The sequence below is a fragment of the Anopheles maculipalpis genome, chromosome 2RL, assembly GCF_943734695.1.
Source record: "Anopheles maculipalpis chromosome 2RL, idAnoMacuDA_375_x, whole genome shotgun sequence".
NCBI classification, from domain to species: Eukaryota; Metazoa; Arthropoda; class Insecta; order Diptera; family Culicidae; genus Anopheles; species Anopheles maculipalpis.
In genome coordinates this window covers 40,921,792-40,948,020 of record NC_064871.1, presented here as the reverse complement: position 1 = coordinate 40,948,020, position 26,229 = coordinate 40,921,792, and the positions used below count along the sequence as shown (strand labels likewise).

The 26,229-nt window shown below is 44.7% G+C and overlaps 5 protein-coding genes across 10 annotated transcripts in view; 2 read left to right on the top strand and 3 right to left on the bottom strand.

Moving 5' to 3' along the window:
* Window positions 1–26,229, top strand: part of LOC126557698 (organic cation transporter protein) — a 262,735-nt gene that overhangs the window by 52,092 nt on the left and 184,414 nt on the right. The window lies entirely within an intron of this gene.
* LOC126558453 (LIM and senescent cell antigen-like-containing domain protein 1) lies at window positions 202–6,903 on the bottom strand. 3 transcript variants are annotated; one of them, XM_050214475.1, is made up of 6 exons: window positions 6,706–6,903; window positions 2,751–2,873; window positions 1,493–1,798; window positions 1,157–1,415; window positions 479–620; window positions 202–401 (listed from the first exon to the last, which is right to left on the bottom strand). In XM_050214475.1, exons 2-6 carry the CDS (start codon window positions 2,852–2,854, stop codon window positions 202–204), a joined length of 1,011 nt encoding a protein of 336 aa, XP_050070432.1. In that variant the 5' UTR covers window positions 2,855–2,873; window positions 6,706–6,903. The 3 variants fall into 3 exon arrangements, with proteins under 3 accessions (XP_050070432.1, XP_050070431.1, XP_050070433.1); XM_050214474.1 differs by lacking the exon at window positions 6,706–6,903 and adding an exon at window positions 6,311–6,377; XM_050214476.1 differs by lacking the exon at window positions 6,706–6,903 and adding an exon at window positions 4,483–5,189.
* LOC126558560 (ATPase H(+)-transporting accessory protein 2) lies at window positions 7,590–9,074 on the bottom strand. The gene is made up of 4 exons (XM_050214593.1): window positions 8,918–9,074; window positions 8,474–8,697; window positions 7,892–8,407; window positions 7,590–7,829 (listed from the first exon to the last, which is right to left on the bottom strand). Exons 1-4 carry the CDS (start codon window positions 8,958–8,960, stop codon window positions 7,641–7,643), a joined length of 972 nt encoding a protein of 323 aa, XP_050070550.1. The 5' UTR covers window positions 8,961–9,074; the 3' UTR covers window positions 7,590–7,640.
* LOC126557134 (protein RUFY3) lies at window positions 9,497–26,223 on the bottom strand. 4 transcript variants are annotated; one of them, XM_050212805.1, is made up of 9 exons: window positions 18,598–18,684; window positions 17,037–17,616; window positions 13,817–14,250; window positions 13,484–13,734; window positions 13,145–13,403; window positions 12,936–13,076; window positions 11,730–11,827; window positions 10,013–10,229; window positions 9,497–9,943 (listed from the first exon to the last, which is right to left on the bottom strand). In XM_050212805.1, exons 2-9 carry the CDS (start codon window positions 17,608–17,610, stop codon window positions 9,503–9,505), a joined length of 2,415 nt encoding a protein of 804 aa, XP_050068762.1. In that variant the 5' UTR covers window positions 17,611–17,616; window positions 18,598–18,684; the 3' UTR covers window positions 9,497–9,502. The 4 variants fall into 4 exon arrangements, with proteins under 4 accessions (XP_050068762.1, XP_050068763.1, XP_050068765.1 ...); XM_050212806.1 differs by having other exon boundaries at window positions 17,100–17,616; XM_050212808.1 differs by having other exon boundaries at window positions 17,475–17,616.
* LOC126559722 (endoplasmic reticulum metallopeptidase 1-like) lies at window positions 22,860–25,761 on the top strand. The gene is made up of 4 exons (XM_050215894.1): window positions 22,860–24,278; window positions 24,364–24,891; window positions 24,967–25,181; window positions 25,247–25,761. The coding sequence occupies exons 1-4, from the start codon at window positions 22,860–22,862 to the stop codon at window positions 25,698–25,700; spliced, it is 2,616 nt and encodes an 871-aa protein (XP_050071851.1). The 3' UTR covers window positions 25,701–25,761.

The following is a 26,229-nucleotide window of genomic DNA, read 5'->3' as shown; positions in this document are numbered from 1 at the left end:
AAAATCACGTGGTTACGTTTCACTGTTTAAAAAAAAAATGTGAAGAATTGTGTTAGACAAATTTCTTTTCTTCTTCTCTATTAAATTAGTACTGTTAACGTTTTGTTAGGAGATTTGTTTTCTCCATTGGCACACACACACACATTGTTCGTTCCATCGTAAGTAAAAGCTTCACAGGATAAACAACGGTTCCTCCTTGTTCTACGGGACAGGCTTTTTGATCGTATTTTCATGCGAAATGCGCAAACGTCGGCGTAATTCGCTCGGGAACCGTTCGTAACACTTCTTGCAGACCGGCTTCTCATCGTACTCGAAAAATTTGGACTTCTGGTCGAGCTTCTGGTCGCAAATCGAACAGGAGAAGTGATGAACACACCAGGCCTTGTTCAGGGCGGTGAAAACTGTACGATAGCAGCAAGGGAAAAGTTTGTTAGAAAGGAGAAGGAGGTGTTTGTTATGGTAACCTCCCTTCACTTACCATCACCAGCGATGACTTGATTGCACACGAAACACAAATTACCAAACAGCTGATGGTAGTGCGTCTCACAGTAGGCCATACCACGCTTCTCGTAGTGCCGGTGGCCAAGGAACGGCTTTTCACACTTGGCACACACAAAGTGCTGCAAGGAAGAATTATTGATAGAGGATTGTTAGCAATTTTATTAATTATATTAAACAGGTGGATAGAAAAGTGGTAATCCTGATGTAAAAGAATGCGGCACAAAAAAAATTAACTAAAATGTTTGACAGTTTTGGCCTTAGATGCGCCTTAATTGAGCTCCAATGATGAAGTAATCGTTGAAACAGAGGTATCTTTTGATGCGAATGACAAACTATATTTTAAAAATGGCTTCGAAAAGATAGTGGAATCGCTATAAGCACTGTTTCACTCTTAAAGGCAATTAAGTTGAGTAAACAAATTAAATTTGGCCTACAAAAATCCTTGCTTTAGGTGTCATGAATGGAACAGTGTCTCTGTCTGCGCATTTCAACGATAAATAATGCCACCGAGGGCGCTATTCCAGCATTATGTCAATTTCAAAATCAATTTCAAGAGCTAGGCCGTTCCTATTGAACTATTCCTCGTTCCAGAATATACTATGAATCTGCCCGAAAGAATGTATATTAAATTGCAAAATACAAACCACATACATACCTCCACATGCCAGTGCTTGCCCAAAGCGGTCACCACCCGTTCCTCGATCGGACGTCGACAGGCGCCACAAATCGGAATCCCCATACGATCATGACACCGCAAGCAGTAAAGCTCGTTCATATCGTTGGCCGCGTATCCACTGCGATTCTTCACCTCCCGAGCCGACGAGTCCAGTTCTGCACCGCACGCGGTACAGTTGAAATGATATCCGTGATAAACTTCACCTCGGAAGCGTAATGGTGCATCATCGATAATGCCACTGAAATAAAGGAACAGAAACAATATTCTGAGTTAAACTTTTCTACACTTGCATAAAAGCCGATGGACGGCACTTACTGGCACTTGTTGCAAATTAGCTTCCCGAGACCGACCTCCTTCTCCTTCCGGTTGCAATCGTGACAGAGCGCACGGTTCTGGTTGCGAATGAAGCCCGAATCGGCCAACGGAATGCTGCACCGTTCGCAGGTAAAGCACTGCGGATGCCAGTTCGCTGCCATCGCTTTAATGACGCGCCCGATAACAAAGTTGTTGCACTTGTTGCAGCATGGTGCAAACAGGATGTGGAAATCCTTCTCGCAGTACTTGCGTCCCTCGAACTCGTAAAAGATGCCATCCTGGAACTGACGGAAGCATTGAGCGCACCTGAAATATAAATGAAATGGAAATGAGCTTATGGAGATACTAGATTCCGACGTTTGGAAGGGAGAGATGGGAAAAATTGGCATAATGATTTCACTAAAAATCGGAACCAGTTCCGGTAGGATGGAGCAATTCGGAACTTTTGGGAGTTGTACGAAACCTTCGGAAACGTCTGAACGGTCCGAAATCGTCCGGAATCGTCCAGCAGATGTTTTAGGGTGATCTTTACCATCAGTATCAGTGCATTACATTCAGAAATGCTTCAAAACGATTTCGAACTAAGTCGTTGCAAAAACAATTTGAATAAATAATTAAATAAATATAAAATTGTAGATCTGACTTATCAGACGTTACAATCGCTTCGCGGTCTTGGACTGCTATAGAAATGCTCTAAACTGCTCGCGGTCTAGCGCCGTTGTTTGCCAGTCCACTTCTGACCTTTCTGACGATGGCATCAACGCCATCACACCATTTCAATTTGGGCCTATGACGCCTCGTCTGGACCATGTGGACGCCATGTGGTCGACCTAAAAACACTTTACGGGCTGGGTCGTCAGGTGTCGTTCTAATGCCACCAGCCCACCGGTGCCTGGCAAGTATAAGGCCGGGACCAACACGACCGAAACAGACCGAAACATCACAACATCAAATTTGACATTAAATAAAGCTCTTCCTTGGTTGTGGTGCAACATAATTAAAAAAATTTTCGTTTTCTGTATGGTCAAATATTTTTTTTAAAGGTCTGAATGTTTCGGGAAATCCCACAAGAACAGCGAAATAAAGCGAAACAGTCATAGAAGCGTTACGAAGCGTTACATTTGGATGTTTCGTTTCGGTACAAAAAATACACTCATACTGGCCGAAAAAGAGTTCGTACATTCTCGCCGGTTCCTACGATTCCGATTACGTGGTTTCACTCCAGAGAACTTCACAATAAGAAGTTTGAATTACTTACACAAAGCATTGCGTATGCCACAGCTGACCGTTCGAGTTGACGATACGTTCGTGCGGTTCGAACCCTTCGTCACACCGGGTGCAGTGCATGGTGCCGAGCGACATGTTGTTGGCGGTGGTTACACTGAAATAAAAGACGAAATCATTACTTATAGCGCAGCAGTGATTCTGAAAGAGTTTTCGAAACATTTGACCGCTTAATTTCATCGCTTAATTTTGTAAGATATGCATGTGAGGATAAAACAACTTATGAGGACAAGAGCGCACAAGTACCAAGAAAACTTCCAGTTTCATAGTGAGAGACACTTAATACAACGGTGGAGTGTTAACATAAAAAGCAATTAATGATAGGTAAAACAAGTAGCTACAATTTTGCCCGCTTTATATAGCGATATAATTAAAGCCCATTTGCTCATTGAAGCCATACCAAATGTAAGGATCTGTTGCGTCCATTTCTGCCACCCTAGAAGCCGAATTTTGTTAATTTCTTTTTCTGATTGTTCAGTGAAAAATCGTTAATGTTGCGGAAGGTGGGGCAAGTGTGCCATGGGAGCAAGTGTGCCATAGGGACAAGTCAGCCACTTAGTGTTTGAGTTAAGTGAGGGGGGGGGGGGGGGGGGGGGGCGAGCAAGTGAGTGTACAGAGTTGTACGTATATGTGACTAGATATACTACACCAAATTTCATGCATAATAGTCTTTTTTTTTAAATTTTGTCAAAGTTAAGACAAAAAGACGTCGCGAACCATGAAGTCAGCTGAAGAACAAAATTATTAAACAAATTATTTTTTACAAAAAAAAAACCAATTTCAAAATAAAATAACTTTTTGGATAAAAGGGCCACCACTGTTCGGGGCAAGATTGCCATAAACTTTTCGCAGATTTTAATAAGAGTTGGGCGCTATAAAAAAATTAAACATTATGATCCTAAACCTAGAGATCTCATTTCTAAACTAGAATTCGCATCCCGATCGACCCGATTAGGGATTCAATTCCAGAATCTAATACAGGGGCTAGAATGTAATCAGCAGTGAGATTCGTGCTCAAAAGAAGCATACCGGTGACGCGAACCGCTTAAGAACACGAAATTTTACAGATAACACACGTGGAATTCTAGAAACCTAAGGAGGTAAATCTTAAGGCCAGTAGGGCGCGAAGGTTTGGTCGTTATGAAACTATTTTTAAAACCCAAAAGGGGAATGAACCATATTAACCACTGGAATTGATGAGCCATATTAACCACTAGCATAAAGTAATGAAACATCTGATCTGATATTATATTTTTACATAATTTTCGATGACTTCATCTAGATGGCCGTCTTGCCCCGTATGGTGCTCTTGTCCCAATACTCGCTTTTCTGGGACTGATTAATAAGCGAAACATAAATGTAAAATAACAATGAAACTAAATTCAGCTTTTGAAAAACATGTTTACAGCACAACATAGCTTAGCGTGGCACATTAGCCCCAATTTATGCTTATCTTTTTTTTTCTAGTTTTAACTTAAGAAAATGTTCTTCAAAGTCGAACGCAAATATTCGACTCCCCGAATATCCATTTGGGCGTTACACTGTATATACAACAACCAAGCAACCGCTGAGCAATAATGCATCTGATTACGTCAACCAATACGCCTGCTTGCCTCCTTTCTTAGAACCAATGACAACCACACGACACGAGCACAATGTAATAAACCCCACAACGTAGAATCTGTGTCAGAAGACAACAAACTAACCCGCCAGCCGCCGCCACCGTTTGGACGTTCGATCGGCCAAACTGTTCCCAAGATTCCATCCTTCTGCCCGGTGTGGTCGGTGTTGCCGGTGGTATGACCGGTAGATTCTGATACGTTCCAGGCGACGGTTGTTGTACAGCCGTTCTAGAGTGCTCGTCTTTGCGAGGTACAACACTTTGTGGATTGGTCGGACGTTCGAACGGTACTGCGGGCGAACCACGTTGCTGTGTAGAACTGCTATCGTTAACACTTCTGGTATTTGCAGCAGACGGCAAAAATTGTACATTTTTCTGACCCACTAGCGCAGCGCTGGACGGGATACCGTGGTTAGAGGAATAGGTTGGTGGTGGTCCACCACCACCTCCGCCAGCACCACTCGCCATTCTTATCGGTGTCTTCGGTTGCTGATAATAACTCTCCGTCTGCTGGGGATATTGTGGATACGAAACGAAATTGTGCATCGGTGAGTGTGTCGTCGTCGGTGGTTGAGTCGAACCACTGGACATAGCGAGCCGTGGAGTGACTGGAGCACCGCTATACGAGCTTGTCCCGTCCAGATCTGGACGGAGACGTATCGTATCGCTTGCAGATACTGTTACCGTTTGGAGTAAATTCTCCTTCGAAGTAGTACGGCGCTTGTAAAGGTTCGAATCTTCTAGGGGTTTAAGTTTCAGTTCACTCATAGCGCTTTTTACTGTTTTGTTTGTGTGCTACACTTATCACACACGCGCTCTCGCCTGTAGTTGTATCTGCGAAATATTTATTAACGCAGCGAAACTTTTTCTCTAGCTGACGAAGCTAAAACGGAAAACACAACAAGCTGCTTCTGTAGGCAGGTTCCGGTAGGTACTGACATTTAACGCCACCCGTAGAACACGGTCAGGGGATCTCTTTCCTTTCTTTTTTTTTTTTTTGCTCCCGCCAGTAGGATTAATAGTATCGCGATAGACGAATCGCGGCACCGTATCGTATCGATAATGGAATCACACAAAACGTAACCCGCTCACAGTAGTACGTTCAACACCGTCCTTAAAACGTGGATCTTGGATTGTATCCAGGGGTAACACTTTATCACACAAAGCAACGCCAACTACGACTGAAAGCGGATACGATTGCTCTCTGCCTGTGCTGTGTGCTTTGTAATCACGAAAAACCGGCGGTCTACTTTTCCAATAAGGATTTACCCACCGATAGCCAGTTTTCCTGGTTCCCTGTTCGGGTTTGAAACAGCGTCAAACACGTCGTACCATACAGCAGAAAAAAGAAAGTACGACAGAGGGCGACGATTTACGCCTTTTAAGGAGAAAACAAGCATCGTGTCGTCGTCATCAATATGTGATCTTCGTCGCAAGCAGGACTCGTTTGCTTTTGCTTCGCTCGTGTTGTGAACCCACTTTCGAAGATCACACCACGATCGCTGTTCTTTAGTGGACCATTCATTGGTATAGTGTGGCGGATTACAGTGCGATTAATAGTGCCAACATATTACATTATCTTTCCTTCTGAATGTTAAAGATTTGCAAAACACCCGTTCGAATTTCTGTTTAAAACATATTTTACAAATTTCCCCTCCGGCGAGTGAGTTGCTGTTTGTTTTAGGCGTGAGCTAGCGAAAGTTCGGTTAGCTTGCGCAAGTGAATTGCGACACTTGCAGGTTTTGCACGGTAGAATGGGTAGATGGTGATCACCTAAAAAGCAATTAGCAAATCTGCCATCTGCCATCTGATCAACATTCATATTACATTGTTATAGTATGTTGTTAGTTTAGCCATCCGCTCTGTTTGCTGTCTAGTACCACAACCATCGATCTAACCACGAAATCGCTTACCCTGCTACTGGAGCCATGTTCTAAATGTGGGAATTCAACCAATTTCCCCTTGTGCTCGATCGATTTCCGTATAAGGAAGTGCACTTTTTGGCTGTGAACTAATGGGGTGAAAAACAAAAAAAGCTACAAAAAAGAAAGGGTGACGAAAGATTTTGCAAGAGAGATGCGACGAATAATCAATCAACAGTATTGAACAAATAACACTTGAAATAGAAAGAATCTTCTGTCGAAGAAAAAACCTCTAGCACCAAATCGAAAAGACCTTGGAACGGGAGGATGTAGGTAGGTGGGCAGGCACACACACGCATATATTTTTGGCCCACATCTCAGCGTACGATCGGCTGCACTGAACCTGTACGCCTACCGATGAGCTCATAATCTTCATATACACACACCTCTTTCGGCACCTGGATGGGTTTGTTGTTGATTCAACGGAACGCCACCCTTTTCACCCAAACAGGCAGCAGCTGTAGTATCGATAAGGCACTCGGTATCGGTTTGTGGTTGATAAAATAAGGCACTTTTTGCAGTAAAAGTTAAATAAACAATACCAATAAAAAAACATTCACACACCGTCTGCTCTCTTTTCTTGTTGATTTTCCAAACCAGGCATTTGACAGCTGTCAGGTTGAGTGCTATAAAAAGAGTCAAAGCTTGCTACAATTCAGCTATAAAACCATATCCGACGGCATATAATTATGGCTGTGTTCTCTGCGAAGAAAACAAGAGCAAAATTTAATTTCCCAATGTAATTCTGCCGCTCAAAATAACTTTCACAAACATACATCAACTTTGGAATGTTATCCTTATTTATTTTCTACACATGACGAACGAAACTCAAACAAACAACAACAAGTGAAAACAAAGGGACAATCGCATACATGCATTATATCTCGGTTGGTTGTTGGAAATATTCACCAACGAGAGCGACGACGACTCAACGGCGGAGGGCTCGCAACGATGCGGAAACAAAATTTAAAAAAAAGTTTTACTATCTTTGGGAGAGGATGTTGTGCGATGAGCGAGCGCAGCTTTGCAGCCAGGACTCTCTAGGAAGATGTTCAATTTCCTTCATCGTCCCACGGGAACGTAAATCTGACGGTTGTGGATCGTGAACGGTTAGCGATGTACGACGAAAAAAGGAAGAGTCTTTTCAAAGGGTATGGAGTTCCGCGTTCCAGCAACCGGATGATCTACACGTTTGTAATACTTTCCGAATTGTTGATCAAGTGCAGGGGGTAGATCCGGCCTAAGATATCGTTTAGTTAGGCGACTGGAACGCTAATGGGGCCTACCAGATGCAGGTTGAAGAAGGTGCGGATGGATGGACTTAGTTATCCTTCTTCATTCTGGTCGATGTCATACGGTAGATGATGGAATCGCGACCCGGATCCATTGTGCCAATCACGATCGAGATAGCAAGCAGCGAGAACACTAGCACGACGCTAAACCACAGAATGATGTTAAAGATGACTGGATAATTGCTGTTGTACTTGTCGGCCAAGTTCATTGGGTTTTCCTGTGAAAGAAACGATAGATCGTATTTTACCGAACTCTACTCCCTCCAACGTCAATACTTACGTCAGTCTCTTCCTGCTTCGGCTGCTGTGCCTGTCGCTTCGAGCGTACCACCAGCTGACCTTCGCTAGCCGTCACCAGCCCAACAATAACCGCACCGTCAAATGCCTTCTCGGACGCCGTCTCTAGTCCTGCCAATGCGTTAACGAACAGTTTCTTCGCTTCTTCCAGTGCGGGAGAGTTCGGTTCGTGTGCGGCGACCAGTGCTTCGAAGGAGACGCGCACAATGTGGACGGTTGGGATACGGTCGGTCGATGTGACGAGCAGATCGCTCAATCCATTCAGGAATGCAATCTGGCGCAAAAAGTCCGAATCGGCTTTGTTCGATTTTGGTTTCAGATGTTGCGGCTTCACCTCCTCATCGTCTGGCTGAACCGTACCGAGCGGAGTGGCAAAGTTGTCGGATGATTCCTTTAGATCAACCTCGAAGCTGACACCCTGATGGTCGGCAGATTTTTGAATCAGTTCGCTCAATGCAATGGATCCGGTATTACCGTCCAATTGATAGTTTTTGACACCCTGGAAGGCAGGTAATAGATAGATAAGTCATTTTTGTGTCGATGCATCCACCACACACGCACTTACCTCAACTGCGACGGACTCAAGTCCTTCGGCAACAACTACCACAGCACCGTTGGCAGTGTTGAACGGATCCTTTATTATCATACCGTCCCATTCTGTCGGTAGGTTCACGGAGTAACCCAGGGCAGCTCCGAACACTTCCGGCAGCGCTTCCGAATCCAACCGGCTGTTACCACTGAATTCCACGGATTTTGGCGCATATAGCACGGATAGTTGATCACAGTTTGCTGGAAAGGGCAAAATACATTAAAATTGAGCGTTCCTTTTTTTCTATTCTAAGGCTACGGGAAAGGATTATCACATCTAGCAGGGAGGAGGACCTTGGGTCGTTCGTGCCGTAATGTTTATGCTTTTTCTGTCCGTAAAACATTTGCACCTATCGAGAGCTGGAGGCTTTCGCGAGTGAGACGATCAGCGTTGATGGTTTTCGTACGTTAAAACACTTACCAGCTGCAATCAGCGCAAATAGAAGGGAAATCGCCCGCAACATCTTGCCGTCCAGTGAAGTTATCTGCCCTCCGAATTTGCACTTGTGATCATATGACGTTATTGTGTTAGGTAGAAAATTGATTTTTGTTCCATTCCCACTGCGTTCCTCACGTGACACTTTGTGCAGGGCTGTGCTGGCTCGAGCACTGTTTAGCTGTCATTTATGCTCACTGCTCGAATATACCGGTGAAAAAACTCCTCCACTACATCCATTCGGGATCGAGTTTCAAATCAAATCAAAAATAGCAAAATGTTTTTCATTTAAACCATCAATGTGGTATAGCTTCGTACATGTACTTATATTTATTAAAATAAATATTCTACCGAACATTCCAAATATATAAAGGTATATGAAACATTTTATCGAGCTGATAATCTTTCTACCAGTTGCATACACACGACACGACTGATTATGCACAACACACCATTCTAGGTTATCTAATTGTAAGGCATCCCGGGTAGAGCATTTTGTCGAACGGGTTAAAACCATTTAAAAAGGGGCATTCCATCCCTCTCTACATCGCTCCCCTCCTATGGCTGGCTTTACTTAGCGGCCAACTTTTCCCAACAATGATCACATACGCGCACCGGTTTGCTTCCGTTGGCCGTTTGCTGCTGATCCGTTGTCGCCAACGCGGCCACATGCTCCGAACAGCTCGAGCAGAATATTTTGCCACAATTTCGGCAGTGATGTTTTCGACGTGTCATGCTAAATTCTTTTTCACACCCCGTACACTTCGACACGACTTTATCCGGTGTCCAGCCACCACCACCACCACCACCACCACTGCTAGCCAAGGAGTCACCATCGCGGTTGCTATCGGAGCCGTTATGATTATGGTGGCTGCCAGTTGCCCTTTCCTTTAGTTCCGAGATTTGCAGCTTGCTCACACTCAGCTGTACACCGAGCTCCTCGAGCGTGCGCTGATCTTCGGCCCATTGGCTGCGAAGTTTTTCCAGCTCAACGTTGGCTTTTCCGAGTTGCTGTTCAAAAAAAAAAAATGCATTAAAATGCAATCCAGCATTACATACAGCATTAATTTCGCACAGTACCTTTGAATCATCCGACAGCTGTTTCAACTGTAGCTGTAATTCGCTTATAACTTCCTTATGTGCCATCTCCTTTTCCTGCATAGCAGTTCGCCACTCGCGTTCGATGCGCAAATCTGCTTCGGCACGTGCCGCCCTCTGTTCGCTAGCGACCACTTGCAACGATAACGCCTGGGACGATTCTTGGAGCGCGTTTAGGCTGGCGGTTTCCGAACTGTATCTGCGTGGAGTAGAGGAATTTCTATTAATAATTCAACCATTTTAAGTAAGAGTTTTCTAACGTAGTATTATTATGCCTTTGTGTCCAATTAGAAAGAGTATTTTATTTTTAGCTAGTTGAATTGAGTTCTTGCATTTGCTTCTTGCTAAGATAAACTGCCCAAATACCATATCATAGTGATTCCTTATGAAATGTTAATACGACTTAATTAAGCCATTTACGAATCGTCTAGTATTATGTTTCCGAAATAACTTACATTACATCAAATTCTTTCTTGATCCTCTTCGTTCATATCCTGTACTAATAATTGTACCCCCTGTTAGAGATCTCTGTTCTAGATCACAAACAAAAATTGTATCATTCTTTCACTGTTAACGTTTTGCCAGTAGGCCTCCGAAGTTTGTGGCGATTAACTAATGATCGAACCACACTAATGGTGATCACTTTAAGTTTGAGCACAAATTAATGAAAAAAAAAAAAAGTTAGGAAATGTACAGTGTCCAGCGTTGGATTGGCCCGGACACAACAGGACCGGTATTCGAATCCCTTTCGGGTCGTTCCTCCGTACTGCGGGAACTGACTTTCCAACAACGAGATATCCGCAAGTCTAGTAAGAAAAATCGATGGCCGGCGTGGCTTAGAAGGCCATTAAACATTCGGTTTTTACTCGATTTTTCACATGAGATAACGAAATAGGCAAGCTAGAGTCGGAGGCTTTCGTTCCCAGTCTCTACTGTGTGTATTCTCATTAGATTTCACAATTTTCTGGTTCTTGCTGTTGATCACGATCGTGCTCTGTACAGAGCATATGTCAAAGATATATAAGGCATTTTTTACCCATTTTTTAATTTTCTTTCATAAAAAACGGTTAAATGTGGTACGTACTTACATCATTAGTGTACTTGCAACAACCTGCGGTTGTATTCAACAAAATCAAACCGTAATTTAAAAAAAATCACAGTATATTAAAACCGATAAGCTTAGTAGAGTAGCAAATGAAAGAGTTTATGAAAAAAAAAACAGTTCAGAACGATTTTAAAACTTTTCAAAATATAACAATAAGTTTGTAATTTTGATTCGTCACATTCTCTATCAAATAAACACACAACTGTTACAGGTTCTCCTACTGGTAGGTATTTTTAATAAAACGAGGCATTTAATTTTATTTGCATTTATTATTTTATCATAGCGGCACGTAATACAAAGTACTCCATTTGTGTGACCCCCCCCCCCCCCACCCCCCATCTCTGACTGATAAACCAGACTTACGGGAAGATTAATAATAATAGTTTGCGCACATACGCGGCTTTATTCTCAGTATGACTAGAAGAACAAGAACTCAATTCAACTGGTGCTTCACTCTAAAGGATAGCATTCCGGCATTATAAGTAAGGGCAGAGAAAGGCATACAATACGCGTACAGCTTAGTAAGCTAACTTAATCGTGATACTTTACTGATACAAAAACACAATTTTAAGAATATAGAAACGAGAGGCATACTTTTTTTCCAGTTGCGATATCGCGCTTGCCATCGATTCGCGCTGCGTTTCCATCCGCGACATTAGCTCTGTTTTGTGCTTCAGCGACGCCTCACACTCCTACAATAAGAATACACGTGTGTTGTGTATAGGTGGAAGTGTATACATAAGTAATTGATTAGCATCATTTTGCTGATTTGCATGTCTTTTTCCCCCACAATCTGTACGAAAAATGATCATCGCCACACTGTTATATTGATGGCACTCGTATATTGGGAGCGTGTAGTCGTTTAGACATTCGGGAGGAGATCGCTAAAACTAAGCTTCCTAAAACCCACGCATCCCCAATGTTCATGGTGACCCCATGTCGGTGGCCCAAGCAGTCTTCAAACGCGCGTATTGTTAAAGTAAATGTAAAGTATTGTTAAAGTAAAGTAGATGATTTGCTTTGTTCCTCACGTAAAGATCAACGATTATTCGTTGGGTGATTTGTCTACATTCGATGTAGAATCCGAAACTTCTGTTGCATTTTCACTTTCGGAAAACTGTCCACCAGGTTTGCCAGTGCTTGCGATGGCAGTGCCAACGGGATCGGTCTGCGGAGGAGAGGATAATCTTTTCTGCAAGTCTTGCTGTCCTTGCGCTGTTCCGGCTGCGGAAGAGGCTTGTGCAGTCGTGCCTTTAACTTCGGTGGAAGTAACAGTGGCAGTAGTAGCTCCAGCAGCACCAGCACCCGATGCCGCTGCTGCACCGACCGACGGAGATTTCCGCAATTTGTTTGCATTGAACGGCGGAATGGTACCGATCTTTAGATGCGGTTTCTTGTTGGGTGGACCAACGAGCCCACTGCCATACGAGGCACCTCCTGAGGGGGACGATACACCACCGGAACCGGTAAACGAGTTGATTGTGCTGATTTGGGAATCGGTCATTGCGTCGGCTGCCCCCTTTCGCTCGAGATTGGACAGTATTTTGCCTATCTGGGAAGCTTTGATCTGTAACCGGGATACCATCTCACCCTTTTGGGTCAGTTCCAGTTCACATTCCTGAGACACGTATGGTTTTTAAAAGACGAAGATAAAGAGGGAAGCCATCATTTATATCCTGCTACTTGCGAAACGTTAACACATCCCTTGGCACGATCTTCAAAAGAGAAATAAGTGACCCCTATCCCCAACTCCGAGAAAAACCCATTTCCAAAATAAAAATATTTGAACCTTCATATTACCTGTAGCTTACGGTACATGTCAAGATTGATCGATTTGATGTCCTCCAGCTGACGGCGTAATGAAACGATCGTATCCTGCTTTTCGTGTATATCCTTTTCTAGCAGCTTCATGGCCATTTCCGTTTCCGCTTTAAGGGATACCTAATGAGAATGTATGTATCGGGTTGAGTACAGGAAGGACACCTCTTCCCACGAGCCCCACTACTAACTTGCAGGTCCAGTTCTTTCTCGATCTCCTGTCGCTTTTTACGTTCCTCCGCCAGTGTTTCTGCCATTTCGGGATCAAAGCGATCCAGTACGTTCGTCTTATCCTCGATCGGGTGTCCGTGCTGGGATGCCCTTCGAAGGGCTGCATTTTCCGCTTGCAGTGCCATCAGGCTGTTCCGTGCGATCGCTAAATCTTCCTTCATGAGCGCGTTGGTCGTGGTGAGTGATTCGACCTTCGCTTGTAAGTTGGCGACCGTGGCACTGTGCAAAAAAAACCGATCATCGATCGTTTCGTTTCATTATAAGCGTCGTGGCTTGCGATGCGGCACTGGGATGCTTACTTGAGATGTCGATTTAGTTCTTCGATGTAATTCTTCTGGTCCAACACGGCCGTCATGGCACCGGTGGCACTGTCATCGATACCAGCCCCAACACCACCATTATTTTCCTCGTCCGGGCTGTTGCGTGAGCTGGACCGAAGGTACAGGGAAAAGTCGATCACACCTTGCTGTGAATCCAGATCTTCCTCTTTCACGCACAGGTTGCAATCGATTACATTCAGCCCCACCAGAATGCCCACGATGATTATGATCTAGAGAAAGCAATACGGGATCGACGTTGAAGTAAAAATTCACAAAACTCAAGAGCGAAAGACGATCGCGTCCGATGCCTACCTCATCACTCATCATCAATGCGTGCGGTTCGTAATATTCCGCCAGCGAATCGTCCCGATGCTCGACCAGCACCTGCAGATAATCGGCCAGCTTTTTCTGCATCAGTGCCAATCGCAACCAGGCCCTAGCGCGGCCCATATGCGTCCGCACCGTAGGCAGATCGCGCACGGAGGAAGTAATATCCATCGCTTCGACGCAGTATCGCTCGACACTTTGCAAAATGTCCCACAGCTCCTTTTTCGGGCCGAGTAGTCCCTTCTTCGGCTTTAGCCCATGCCGCAACACATGCTCCAGCACGATGAAGAAGTGCTGCAGCGGAAGGTGGTCCGAGTCCAGCATGCGGCCAAAGCGCAACGATTGTTCCAGCAATTCCTTTACCACCAGCTTGCATATCTTCACCAGGTTGCTCCGCTCGATCGAGGCTGGATCGCGCGCTATCGGGTGTGCGCGACATGGAAAACAGAGAGACAAACGGTGTACGTACATTGCAACTGCGACTGTCTGACCGATCGTTCGATTGGAAATCTACATAATACGCGGTCGCAGTAGACTACGATGCGGTTTACTACGATGACATTGAATTGACTGAACGTTTTTTGTTTTGTTTTTGCACCAGTGAAATAAAAGTCCGGGAAAAACAAAACTGACCCTACAATCAGATTTGTACCGATTTAACAGATTTTACAGAAACTAGTAGAAAACAGGGCGATGGCGGTTAGCTTCTTCCGAGTTTGTCGCAGACTGTTGATCTTGCTGATTGGTAGCACGATGCTCATTGAAACACTTTGCAAGGAGTCTTCAGAAAGCAAGGGAAAAGGTAGCGAACATAATCTGTTCAACGTTAACAATAATACACCGCTATTAGGGCAATCCTGTATTACAGCTGACGATCTAACGGTGTTCCAGGCACGGCGTCATTTTCAGGTACAAGGGAGGAATATTCACATTTGCAGTTAGTGTCATTTTAAGATACAATGTTTTCCTTCTTTTTGTTTTTAGCAAATGCTTCCCAAAGAACCGCCGACATTTGCACCATTGAACGATGCGAAAATTATGCAACAAATCGAATTTTTCAATCAACTAGAAAACAGCACCATCAAAGCATTTGATGACCACAAAACTAGAGAGCTGATGCTGATTGCCTTTGCAGATGCCTACGGATCATACATGTTTGGTTATTTTGTACCAGTTTTAAAATATTCCTACTACGGAGGTTTCGTAAGCCATTTTGCCGCTTACGAAGCGTTACGACTTTTAACAAAATATCAAAAAATGCTCGGAACTAATGGAAGTGGCAGACGTACTGCTGGCAGTCACTGGCAAGTGGAAGATCTAGATCCTTCACACTTTTTCACCGAATTGAAACCTTTAGCCGATGAGCAATTCAAACATGGAGAACACAATTGTCACCACTTGTTGGAGCTACCTTTAGGATCATTGCATCCTTACGTGGAAATTGATGAAGACTCGCAAGAAATGCTCCTCATTTCTCTACCGTATGTTAACAATGGTTCCGTGCACAATCCCAAATCGAAACGAGCTGCTCGTGTGGTGCTAAATTACTACATAGAAATTGTCCAATGTTTTTCGAGCAAAAAGGAAATAGTTGAAGCTTTACAGCAAAGTTTCGCTGAGTGGGTAGCAAGTCACACCAAGTATATCTTAGCACAGGGAGAAATTACCCTCTACCCGGCATTTGAGGCTGTGCTTCAAGCAAAGAAAAGTGCAGAAAATTGGCGTAAGCACGTGAAAAAAGATATCACGACAATGAATAAACATTTGCTCGAGGATGACGGCACAACAGATCAAGATTCCGATGAAGTTTACGAAAACGCAGATGAGCAAGAAATGTCGACACTTCAAAAGCTTTCCATTTGGATAGGGTGTAGTTTGGCGGTACTATTGGTTGTGTATATAATTTTCAAAATGCAACAGAATCGTACAATTATCACCAACAATCGATTCACAAAAAGGCGTAGTATATCATCGGACAGGCGTAGGCGAAGTACGAGCAAACGAAGACTATCTAGAGAGGTGAGCGAAGAGGACGAGTTGACGGTTTTCGACAGGCTTGAAGCGGATGCTAGTAACGATGGTAAGAACTGGTTTATCATGAATGAATGAATCGTAAATTACAGTCAAAATGTACAATGTATGTTTTTCAGCTGGTGCCAGAAGTACAGCAACAGGTCGTCGAAAGTTTTCGATTGCTCGATTCATTCAACGTATTAAGCCGCGAAGTTGGAAAACAACTGCTAAAGGGTATAAGTCAGTTGAGGTGGAATATAACGACTTAAAAGTCGAGGAACCTGCTTCACCAACACAGCAACGCAAACCGAAGGAAGATCATCCTCAGCCTGGCACATCAGGGAGCAATAAAAATCATAGAACGCGTTCCTGTAGCTGTATTTCGTGTTTTGAACGAGAGTCATTGCATGGTTTAGATTCAGAGTCGAACAGACCGCAGAGAACAGGCTAAATAAAGACCATTTTCCAAAGATGACCAAACGAATGGCTCTTACTCGTGTGCCGGGATCTACCATTTAAACGCCCAAAGATTACGCCTAATAATTGCACTCTGCATATTGCGCAAGGAAGCAGTAATTTAACAACTTATAAATAATGGTAGAAACTGAAGTACAACATCACAAACAAACTTATTAGATATAATATGCATTGGTGAAAGAATAAGCACATTCATATACAGAATTTACTTCGAATTCTTCAAGAATGTAAGTTCAAGCAAAACTTGCGTCCAAGTTTAAAGCTGTAGCTGTAGAAAAGCCAATCTAGTTCGGGGTTTGGACAGATACTTGCACAGTCAAATGCATCATTTGTTTGTCCAGTTCCAAAGGAATCGTTAGCCATTTGAACGTGCCTATCTCAACATTGCAAATTATAATACTATTGTCCACTAAACATAACACGTGCCCAAATACAAAGTGTTTGGTTTCTCGGGTTTAAAAATGATCTCAAATGGTCGGCACTTTGTGTTAAAGGCACGCAAGGAGAGACCACAAACACACACATTTCTACGTGGAAAATCAACAACAAAAAAAAAACGGGAAATGATATAGAAACAGTACAAAAGGAAATAAAGTAAGAACGAAATGAGTTCTATGTCCCTGTGATCATGTCTGTGTGTGTGTGGGGGGGGGGGGGGGGAGAGGAAAAAAGAAGGGAAAGGTGGGTGTTTTGTTGTACATAAAAAGGCACCTACAGTAGTAGTTAACCCAATCGCGCTCGATAATCTTCTCTTCGCATTTTACGTTCTCAATTATACCGAAACTATTGAGTGCGTTGCAGTCACTGGTTCCTCCGGCTGCACCCCCTCCGCCGCCGCCCAGCGCATCGGCCCCACCGCCGCAGCCGCCACCACCCGGCTGGCCGTCTTTGATATCGAGATCCTGCAGCTCCTTCAGGCAGAGCCATTCGCCGTCGACGGTGACGCGAAAGTTGCACAGATAGATTGTGTCCTGGGCGGCGGTATCGCTGACACTGCAACCGCCGGCCACCCCCGCTACCGTTCGCAGCTGACCGCCGGAGCGGTGTCCATCGCCACCGTTTGTCCCACCGGTACCGGCGGGAATGGCTCGGGGCAGCGTGATCAGGGTCGAACCGGGTCCGTGATGGTGTCCATCTCCGTTGCCGTTCTTACCGTTGATCCCGGTCGTGCTGCCACCGGTCGATGCACCGACGCTGCCGACATTGCTGGCGGTGGTGGAGGAGGTGGTGGTGCTGGCGACCGTCGTTTGATGGTGGTTGTTCGGCTGCGCAATGCCCAACGCACGCATTTTTGGCTATGATCACCATATCCGGGTAGCATCATGGGTGAGATGGCACGTGTAAGAAGAGAAATACACACACACATCCATTAAGAGCAAATGAATGAAGAGTTTTTGTTTGCAAATATCCGCAGGAGTTGTGGGTTTTTGGAAGAAAGTTTGCTAACATTTATGAATCCAATCAGGACCGTTCCTTCCTGTCAAAAGTATCGGTCGAACGGTGTCTTTCCGATTTTTTCAGCTTCTCTTGACTTAATAACTTTGACTTATGCTATTTCAGGCCGGCCATCGAATGACTTACTCATTACTAGACTCATTGATAGCGCGTAGTAGGATAGTCGGTCCTCACTGCGGGGGAAAGGTCTATCCGACTATGAGACTCCAATTATGTAAAACATTTTGTAAGAGACAAGGATCGCCTTTTCGCACACTTGAAAAGGTAGAAAAGTCCCAATTCAGAGTAATAAAGAGGTAATTAGTTCGAAGATGAGAATTCGCATTTAGAAGCATGCAAAGACTTACGTGCGATAACACTGAATGGGACACATATGTTTCATCTTAAGCTCTGGATTGCATTATGTTAAGTATTGGATTCGTTCTTGAATTCTCTGTCTCGATGTTTTCTACTTTTGGGGAAAAACATACTAAATTCTCCATTTGAAGCCTATTCTTGACCTTGATCTAATTGGCATACAATCGCACAAAACTCGGCAACCTGCTCATGGTCAAAACTTTGGAAAGGTAGTACAATGCATTCGACAGTTTTTTCCCCCATTTGATTTGTGCCCAAAACATAAGAGAAATACGATTTCAACGATCGATCCTCGTGCAACATTTTCTTCCAAAATTCACTCGCTCCATGCTGCGTTAAGCCCATCCAGTATGCTTTTTGATTGCACTTGCAGGTCGCTCCATTGTTCCAGGGATGCACGAAACACTCAGACGACGCCATACGTCGTTGCGTTCCCGAGTATGTTTCGTTCTAGTAAAACTTACAGTGCGATTTACGGAGCCTAAGGGATGACTCAGCAATGTTTCCGTTTTGCCGCCGTGCTTTAACTGTCTCGTTCGATTGAAATATTTTCACTCGCTTCCAATACCGCACTCCTTCGCACCTTGCGTTATTACACGAAAGAAAGAAACCAAATTCTTTGGGGGTTTCTGGTTTGCAAGTAAAGAACAAAGGAACTTCTAAACATAAAACAGGCACAGGACACAGAAAATGGAACAGTTTGTTTGATGCCGAGAAGGGCACAAGTAAGCAGAAATCTGCACAGGAGTTGAATTCCTATTTCTGCATTGGCTTGTGTTATCGATTTTTCACCCAATTTCAACGTTTGCTACGCAAGCGGTCAGGGCTGCACGGATTGAACGAAACGAATGCTGTGAGACAGGAACTGACGACGGAAGAAGTTTGACATTCGGACTATGGGCTGTGGGAACATTTAACGATAATGAAAAGAACAGGACATGCGCAATCGAACCAACTGAACCCGCCTTCATCATCCTACGATTCTAACGGTTCCGCCGTGACTGTTTCATCCCCAAACGAGGGTAGTAAACAAAACAAACCCCTCCATACAACACACGCACACTCGCACACGAAAGAACGGTAAATGTTCTTTTTCAAATTGATATGATGCCGGTGGTGCTAGTCGGCAGTTTGTTTACAGTTAGGGTGAAGGTGTGTGGGTTGTTGCATTCACGGCGATTCATTGTAGGGACAAAGAATGCAACGAGATGGAAATGTGTTGCAGCTGATGCACTTTTTATTAGATGTAACAGTGCGTCGCATATAATTGGTGCCAAATGACGTGATCACTTCATATAATAAGTGTTTCTGTGTTTTTTTTGTATTTATCTGCTAAATAGACAATCTTTGTATATATTCAACGTTAGAATGCGTTATGGAAAGCGTTTTAAAAAGTCTTTGCTTTGATTAGATCCGTAGGTTTCGTTTCGGAAGTGCGTTTAGATATTATTATAAAGAGTCTGTAGAGAGCATAACTGCGGCCAACATGAATCTCTAACCCAAGCCTTTAGAAGTAGAAAAGGCATCCATGGTCAGCTCCAGAACTTTGAACGGTCCGGTGGCGTTGTCATAGAGTGACGAGTTGCTTATAAGAAAGGTCCTTTATGAAATCCAATTTACACCTTTCCACTAAGCACAGGAAAAACTTTGTGACAATAGCTAGGTACAACCACTGAAAGAAGCCGGAATAGACCATATATTTCATTGAAGTAACTGGCCCTTTTAGCAGATGAACACGTACCATCTCTACATCGATTTCAAGGTCGCATATGACAGCATAGCCAGGGTAAAACTTTACGAGACCATGAGCTCTTTTGGAATCCCGGCCAACCTGATCAGGCTTGTGCTTGAATGACCATGACCAACGTTACATGCAAGGTGAAGGTGGATGGAAAACTCTCAGGGTCCTATGCTACCACCAAATCCCTGCGTCAGGAAGATGGGCTCGCCTTTCCCTAGAGAGGGCCATCCGTGACTCAGAGGTGGAAACTTCGAAAACCATCTGGAATAAGTCTACCCAAATCCTGGCATATGCTGACAATATAGACATCATTGGCCTGCGGCACTTCCAGGTAGCAGAGGATCGTACCAAAGGATCGAGAAGACGGCAGAAAACCTCGGGTTGTAAATTAACGAGGCAAAGAGCAATTTGATGGTAGGGCACCATCAGCGGCCCTACTAAGAAATCCGGAACTACGTGAGGGTGATGTACGGATAGGTGATCGCAAAGTTGAAGTCGTCCAATACACGTCCAAATCTCGGGTCAAAAGTCAGCACCGAAAACAGCATAGAGACGGAGTTGCGCGCTAGGATGCTGGCAGCCAGCCGGTCATTCTACAGCCTGTGGTAACATATCATCTAAAAAAATCTGTCGCGAGGGTCGAAGCTGGGACTGTACCTTTATAGTCCCAGCACTCACATACGCCTCTGAGACATGGCGGCCCTGTCTAAAACAGACTAAGCCCTCTTAGCCGCGTTCGAGAGGAAGATGCTCAGAAAGATTGTTGGCCCCGTATGTGTGGAAGGACAATGGAGGAGCCGCTACAACGACGAGCTGTACGAACTGTACGACGACCTCAAACAAAATTCACTGCATTCAGGTTATGCATCTTACCAAAGAGTCGGGGAGCAAGCAGCACAAAAATTCGGGTCGAATATTTACAAGACAAAACCACCAGCGGTTCTCACATATTTTTAGTTGTTAACAACATAGATTGTTGAATTACGCACAAAGCTGTCGATGGATAACCGATCATACTGCATGAGTAAAGTACTGTTCATTTAGAATTTGGTCACTCTATCTTATGTATAGCAGAGCCCCCAGTGGTGCTGTATGGAATTTTTTGATACCTATGATTAGGTATTGGAGCACTCTTCCCTCTTATGGAGAGGTTTTGGCACGATTGTGCTTCTTTCAGTTATCATTAACGATGGAGCTGCAACGTAGACGATTAATTGGGCAAACCCGCTTAAAAAATTCAACTCGGCCCGGGAGAAAAATAGGAAAATTCTACTTCTACTTTTGAATATGTTTTGAAACGGGTTCGGAAACGTCAAAGTGTGGCTAGAAAGAAATCGTCTTTCAGGAACAGTGGATTATCAACCAAGCTGGAAGGTGTTGAGAGCGACCAGGCTAACCTTGGACTTTCGGATGGGGATATTGCACCGTCAGAAGAATCGGATTGAATGCAGACTATCGCTCATTTCGTGCCTCAAAGCAACCAAACTGATCTCTGAAGCATAATTACATCGCCAAATCGCCGTGCTCCAAAAAGTGTATGACCACGGCCTAGCGAGGTACGCGGGTTGCGTTCTTATGGATGACAAAAAAAATTTGAGGCAGGATTGTGGCCAAAAAATTGTATGTTGCCACAGCACGGGGCGATGTTCCCAACAAATATATGTTTGTTTTTGCTGACAAATTTGCCCGAAAACTCATGATATTGCAAACCATCTGCAGCTGTGGGCACAAAACACGGGTTTTTATAACAAATCAATCCGTACGAACTCAACAGTTTATAAAGATCTGTGCCTGGAAAAGTGTGTTATGCATTTTAATAAAGTTCATAAAGGACCAATTAAGCTCTGGCCCGATTTGACAACTGCCCAACACGCTTACTATTGGAAAAAAGAGCTATTGAGTTGGATAAACCAGTTGTGTGGCAGCTTATGAAAGGTATCAAAAGAATGTTGCTTAAATTCATCCGTACATAAACAAATATATTTTTCTTGAATTTTGTGATAAAAGAACAATGAAAACCCTTTCGTTTGATGTAGAAATTATATTTCTACGTTAAAAATTTCTCGTTTTACAGTTTGTGATGTGTGACCGAATTTTAAATGAAAGACACTTTATTGTATAGAACATTTATAGTCCCAGTTTTCATACAAATTTTTATCGACGAAGTCAAAATCATTCGAATTCCTCTAAGCCGATTCAAGAGGAAGTGTTTTTTGACCAAATGCATGTCGAAAGACATTGGTGGAGTCGCTGCAATAAAGAATATTGCGAGCTGCACAATGATCTTTACTATCTGTTCGTGTCATGAGAATGGCACCGGAAGATCTAGGCCGGAAGGAGATGGAATCATGACTTTGCTAGGAAGACCGGGACACTGGATTGGTAGGGGAAGGCGCTTAAGCAGCTGTTAAACAGATTGTTTAGCCAATACTAAATGAATTAAGTTTAAATTCGATACAAACAAGAACTTAAATGCACTGGTTGATAACAGTAAGAATTTTCCAAACCACACGCACACAACATCAGAACAGAATTTCCAAAATAAGATCAAATGTGTTTACAGGCTTGTCATTCGCGCGGATGCAACCGACCCCCCCTTGGTTAATCTATACACATAAGCGCGCACACAAACTACACTAGATGCGTCGTGTTGTGCTCCATCGCGGCAGGGCATCGTGGTAGCACACGACGACGCATTCCATCATAAAAATCGGCCGGGACCTGTACCATCAACCGTCGTCGCCAACAGTAAAACCCACACTTTTAGTCCGACACTGCGATAACACACCTAGCCAACCTATCGTCGTATCGTCCATCGTTACCAGAGATAAAGCACCTCCATCGAGCAGTGAAGCCGCACATCTGTCCGTGGGGTAAAACCGTGCAACGTCAGCCCACCAGTTCATTCGCGAACCCCGGTCTCGGTGGCGGTGCCTGTTTGCTTCTGTGTATTGCTTCCACATAACTACCTTCGGCAAAGTAAAAATGCCACAGCCAAAGCGTGTCCGTTTTAAGGAGGACGAACGACACGTGGTGAAGAATCTGCACGAGCTTCACAGTAGTGCCGTGTACGGCGCACTGTTGGTTGTGATCGGATGTGGACTGTTAACGAGCTATTTGTCCACACGGCTTCCACCGGCACTAACGGTGGAGAATCTAGAACGTTCGCCCAATGCATTTATTGCCGAGCGTGCCTGGGCCAGCCTGAAAACGCTTAACGACATGGGACCTAAGCCGGCTGGAAGTCAGGCAAACGAGGTGATGGCTTACGAGTTCCTGCTGAAGGAAGTGCAACGTATCGAAGCGTCAAAACATGACAGCCAACAGCTCGAGCTCGATAGCCAAACGGTGACCGGAGCGTTCAGTATCTCGCTGTTGAACCAATCGATGACCAGCATGTATCGAAACGTGCAGAACGTTGTGGTGCGATTGGTAGGTAGTGATGCTCGACAAGCGCTACTGTTGAACTGCCACTTTGACACGGTGGCAAGCAGTCCCGGTGCGAGTGATGACGGTGCAAGCTGTGCCGTGATGTTGGAAGTTTTGCGTGTCTTGTCCCGCCAACCGATACGCACCCGCCACACGGTACTGTTTCTTTTTAATGGGGCAGAAGAAACAATGCTTCAAGCGGCACATGGATTCATTACACAGCATCGGTGGGCGGCCGAGGTGCGTGCGTTTCTAAATCTTGAATCGTCCGGCTCCGGTGGGAAGGAAGTACTGTTCCAGGCTGGACCGCATCATCCTTGGTTGATTGAGGCATACGCACGAGCCATACGGCATCCGTTTGCGCACACCGTTGGTGAGGAAATCTTCCAGCTCGGGCTGATCCCATCCGATACGGATTTCCGAATGTTTCGCGATTATGGGGAGGTACCGGGGATGGACTTTGCTCACATTGCTAATGGGTACCGGTACCACACGCGTTACGATTCTATGGACTTCCTGTCGCTCGAAGTACTGCAGCGCACTGGGGACAATGTGCTCGCACTGACACGCGATTTGGCCGAATGTGATGAACTAGCAGCCTCCAAACTACCCACCGGTGAAACGGTTTTCTTCGACTTTATCGGGCTTGTCTTTGTGCATTATTCGGTAGCAAGTGGCCGTATGATCAACCTGGCCATTGCGCTACTTTCCGTGATCGTGCCTTTGATCGGGTTTTCACGGATACACTTCAAGGATGTTTTGCGGGAAGTTACCTTTGGACTGTTGGGAACCGTTATTGGAACAATTTTTAGCACGATTGCATGCACAACAATGGCACGTCAGCTAGATTTCTTCAGCAAAACCATGACCTGGTACACAAACACGCAGCTGATTCTGGGCCTTTACTGCTGCTCTGCATTGTTGGCACACTGTTTCGTCTATCTATTTCTAACGACGTTCTACACTAACGAAAAGGTAACCCAATGGGCTGAACCTTAACTTGCATGAAATGATAATTTTTTTAATCCAACATATGTTTCCTTATTCGCACCATTCGCAGAGCAATCTTTCGCTGGGTCAAATGACCCAAGCACGACTGATCGGGGTGAATGTATTTTGGAGCTTTGTTACACTAGCCGCAACCAGCGCTGGTTATCGTAGTGGGTACATTCCTATGGTGCTGCTAGCCTGTTCCCTTGCATCATCTCTGTTGAACGTCATCATCAAGGCAGGTCGCACGCATCGCCGTTGGATTTACGTGCATCTTGCATTTCAGCTGCCTGCTCTGCTATGGTCAACAAATTTCTACAATGTGCTCGTACAGCTATTCGTTCCAATCACGGGCCGTTTCGGTGGATCGCGCAATCCAGAAGTGTTTATCTCGCTGCTAGCGGCCGCCGGGACGCTACTCTGTTGCAGCTATTGGATTCCGTTTATCGGCCAGTTGCGACATATGATGAATTTTACCGCCAAGTTATCGGCCATTATTGTACTAACACTGGCGCTGGCCTGTTTCAGCCCGCTTGGATTACCCTATAGGGATGAAAGCATGGCAAAGGATCCAACGCCCCAACGACACTACGTTACGGTGAGAAAGACCCCGGTGAGAAACTTTCGGTTGATCTGGGATGAAGTTTAATTCCCTTTCTCACGTTCCCTACAGCATACGTTCCGGGTGTTTCATGACGAGTACGGACTGTACACGCATTCCGACGCAGGGTTCCTGTTCCAGGAGATGGATAGAAACACACGAGCAACGCTTGAAGAGTATGTTGTACAGGGTGAAACGCTGGTTCCGATGCGACAGGTACAATCATGTGAGAAGGAACTTTTCTGCGCGTTACCGTTTTACTCCCTGTGGCATCAGATGCGATTTAAGTGAGTTGTACACCACATAAATCTTCAAACCGTTAGCAATATAATCTCACATTACATTTTCGCAGCAATTATTGGTTACCAGGCCCAGAACCGATCGTCGATAATATGGTCACAATGGCTTATCTAGGTACGGAGCAGCTGGACATGCGTACCCAGCGTTTAATGTTTACGTTGGAAGGAAGCATCCAATCTTCTATCATCATCGGACCGAAGGAGGGCGTACAGCTGGTCGGATGGTCGTTGCTCGATCATGTGCCACCGCCAGCAAAGTTCGCTGGTCGTGATGGACACTTTATCTTCATCACCCACGGTCTGCCAGGGAAGGCCTGGAACATGACCGTTGATGTGCAATACGATCAACCGAAAGATAATGGCAATTTGGTCGATATTGTCGTTACCACCAAGTACTGGGAGTATCAGCATATGCATACGGCCGATTTCGAGGAGCTGCTAGCAAGATTCCCATCATGGGCGCACGTTGTTCCATCGGTGGCGGTGGTTAGTGTGTTTCCGCTCTAATTCCCGCCATCCCCCGAGGGAAGCAATATTGTTACGTTGTCCGTTCGATTATGTAAATTTTAATAAAAACCGATCGATGCATACTTCAGCCATCCCCGAACCGTGTGCACCGCCGGGGATTTCACACTTAACACAGTTCGGAACTTTTGATAAGGAACGCTAAATAAAATGTGATTTTCAAATACAAAAGGTAGGAAAGGTGCACACTTACCGGTTTGCTTCTTTCTACACCCACCATCAGCGTCGTTGGCCGAAGGACTTGCGGTGGAATAGGATGCCAGGGAGCAATAGCTTTCCCGACGCGTTAGCCCTTCGCGGATGGATGCCAACGAGGGCGACTTACTGATCGGGGTGCTGGAAAGGGATTCCTCCTCGCTCGGATTTCTAAACAACAGCCTATCGGTGCTCATCTCGATGGACAGATTTTTTGTTACCCGCCTTGTTACACTACACAAATACACTCACGCACCATAACACGCAGGCAATACAGATTAATAGCAAAGCAAAACAGCACAACCAGAACCAAAAC